We start from the raw sequence: 859 nt of genomic DNA, 5'->3' as shown, positions 1-859 counted from the left end.
TTTTATGTATTTGTTTATTATAATTATTATTATTATTATTATATTATTATATTTATTTACAATATTAAGTCAACATTATCAAAATGAAGTGGGTTTTGCGTAATATATATATATATATATATATATATATATATGTGTGTGTGTGTGTGTGTGTGTGTGAGAGATCCAATATATAATATAGCGCATGTATAACTGATATATTTGTTATATGTATGTATACATAAATCTGTAATTTTTTCCCCTCCTAAATAATTTGTTCTAAAAGTATGCATTTCTAACAGGCTCTGCAGAAAATGAAAAGAGAGTTAAGAAATAAGACGGAGAACGAGATTGGCGAGCTGCAGAAGGTCATCATTCAGAATGACGAAAATAATTATTTCAGAGACTTGGATGTGGAACGCTTACAGAAGCGTGTACAGATGGCATCTTTCCAGTACACCCCCAGCTGTCTGCAGTAATCACTAGCCAGTTAAGCTGTGATTGATATTGATCTCCAATGCATATCTTACATGCATTAATCTTTAGGTAGATTACCATGAAAATAAGTCGATGAAATGTAATGTGTGAACCGCTTGATGTACTTGCATATTTCTTTTAAAACATTAACATTACTGTAATATTGTTTTTAATATTGAATTTAATATTAAATATTTGTATCAATATTAATATTTAATATTGTTTCCCAGAAGTTGATCTTGTATCAGGTTTCACCAGTTTATGTTGGAAAGTTTTTGGACTGTAAGCTTGTTCTATAGGACAGCATGGGCAATCACTTTTCCCTTTGATGAACTTTTTAATGAGACTTCCATTCTCCTTGACCTTATTTCTGAGAAGCCTGTAATGATTTCCCACCTTGAAT

The 859-nt window shown here is 30.3% G+C and overlaps 1 protein-coding gene across 2 annotated transcripts in view; it reads left to right on the top strand.

The window, feature by feature from the left end:
- LOC107741999 (centrosomal protein of 95 kDa) overlaps window positions 1-578 on the top strand; it is a 189,746-nt gene extending 189,168 nt beyond the window's left edge. For both annotated transcript variants that reach the window (XM_016554849.1, XM_016554846.1), the window contains exon 21: window positions 282-578. In XM_016554849.1, coding sequence (XP_016410335.1) covers window positions 282-458 — 177 coding nt within the window. In that variant the 3' untranslated portion in view covers window positions 459-578. The remainder of the gene's footprint in view (window positions 1-281) is intronic.
- Window positions 579-859: the final 281 nt, after the last annotated feature.

This window comes from Sinocyclocheilus rhinocerous, unplaced genomic scaffold (assembly GCF_001515625.1).
Source record: "Sinocyclocheilus rhinocerous isolate Xijiao unplaced genomic scaffold, SAMN03320098_v1.1 scaffold312, whole genome shotgun sequence".
NCBI classification, from domain to species: Eukaryota; Metazoa; Chordata; class Actinopteri; order Cypriniformes; family Cyprinidae; genus Sinocyclocheilus; species Sinocyclocheilus rhinocerous.
Note: the sequence above shows the minus strand (reverse complement) of the source record. Positions and strands in the feature narration are given on the sequence as shown.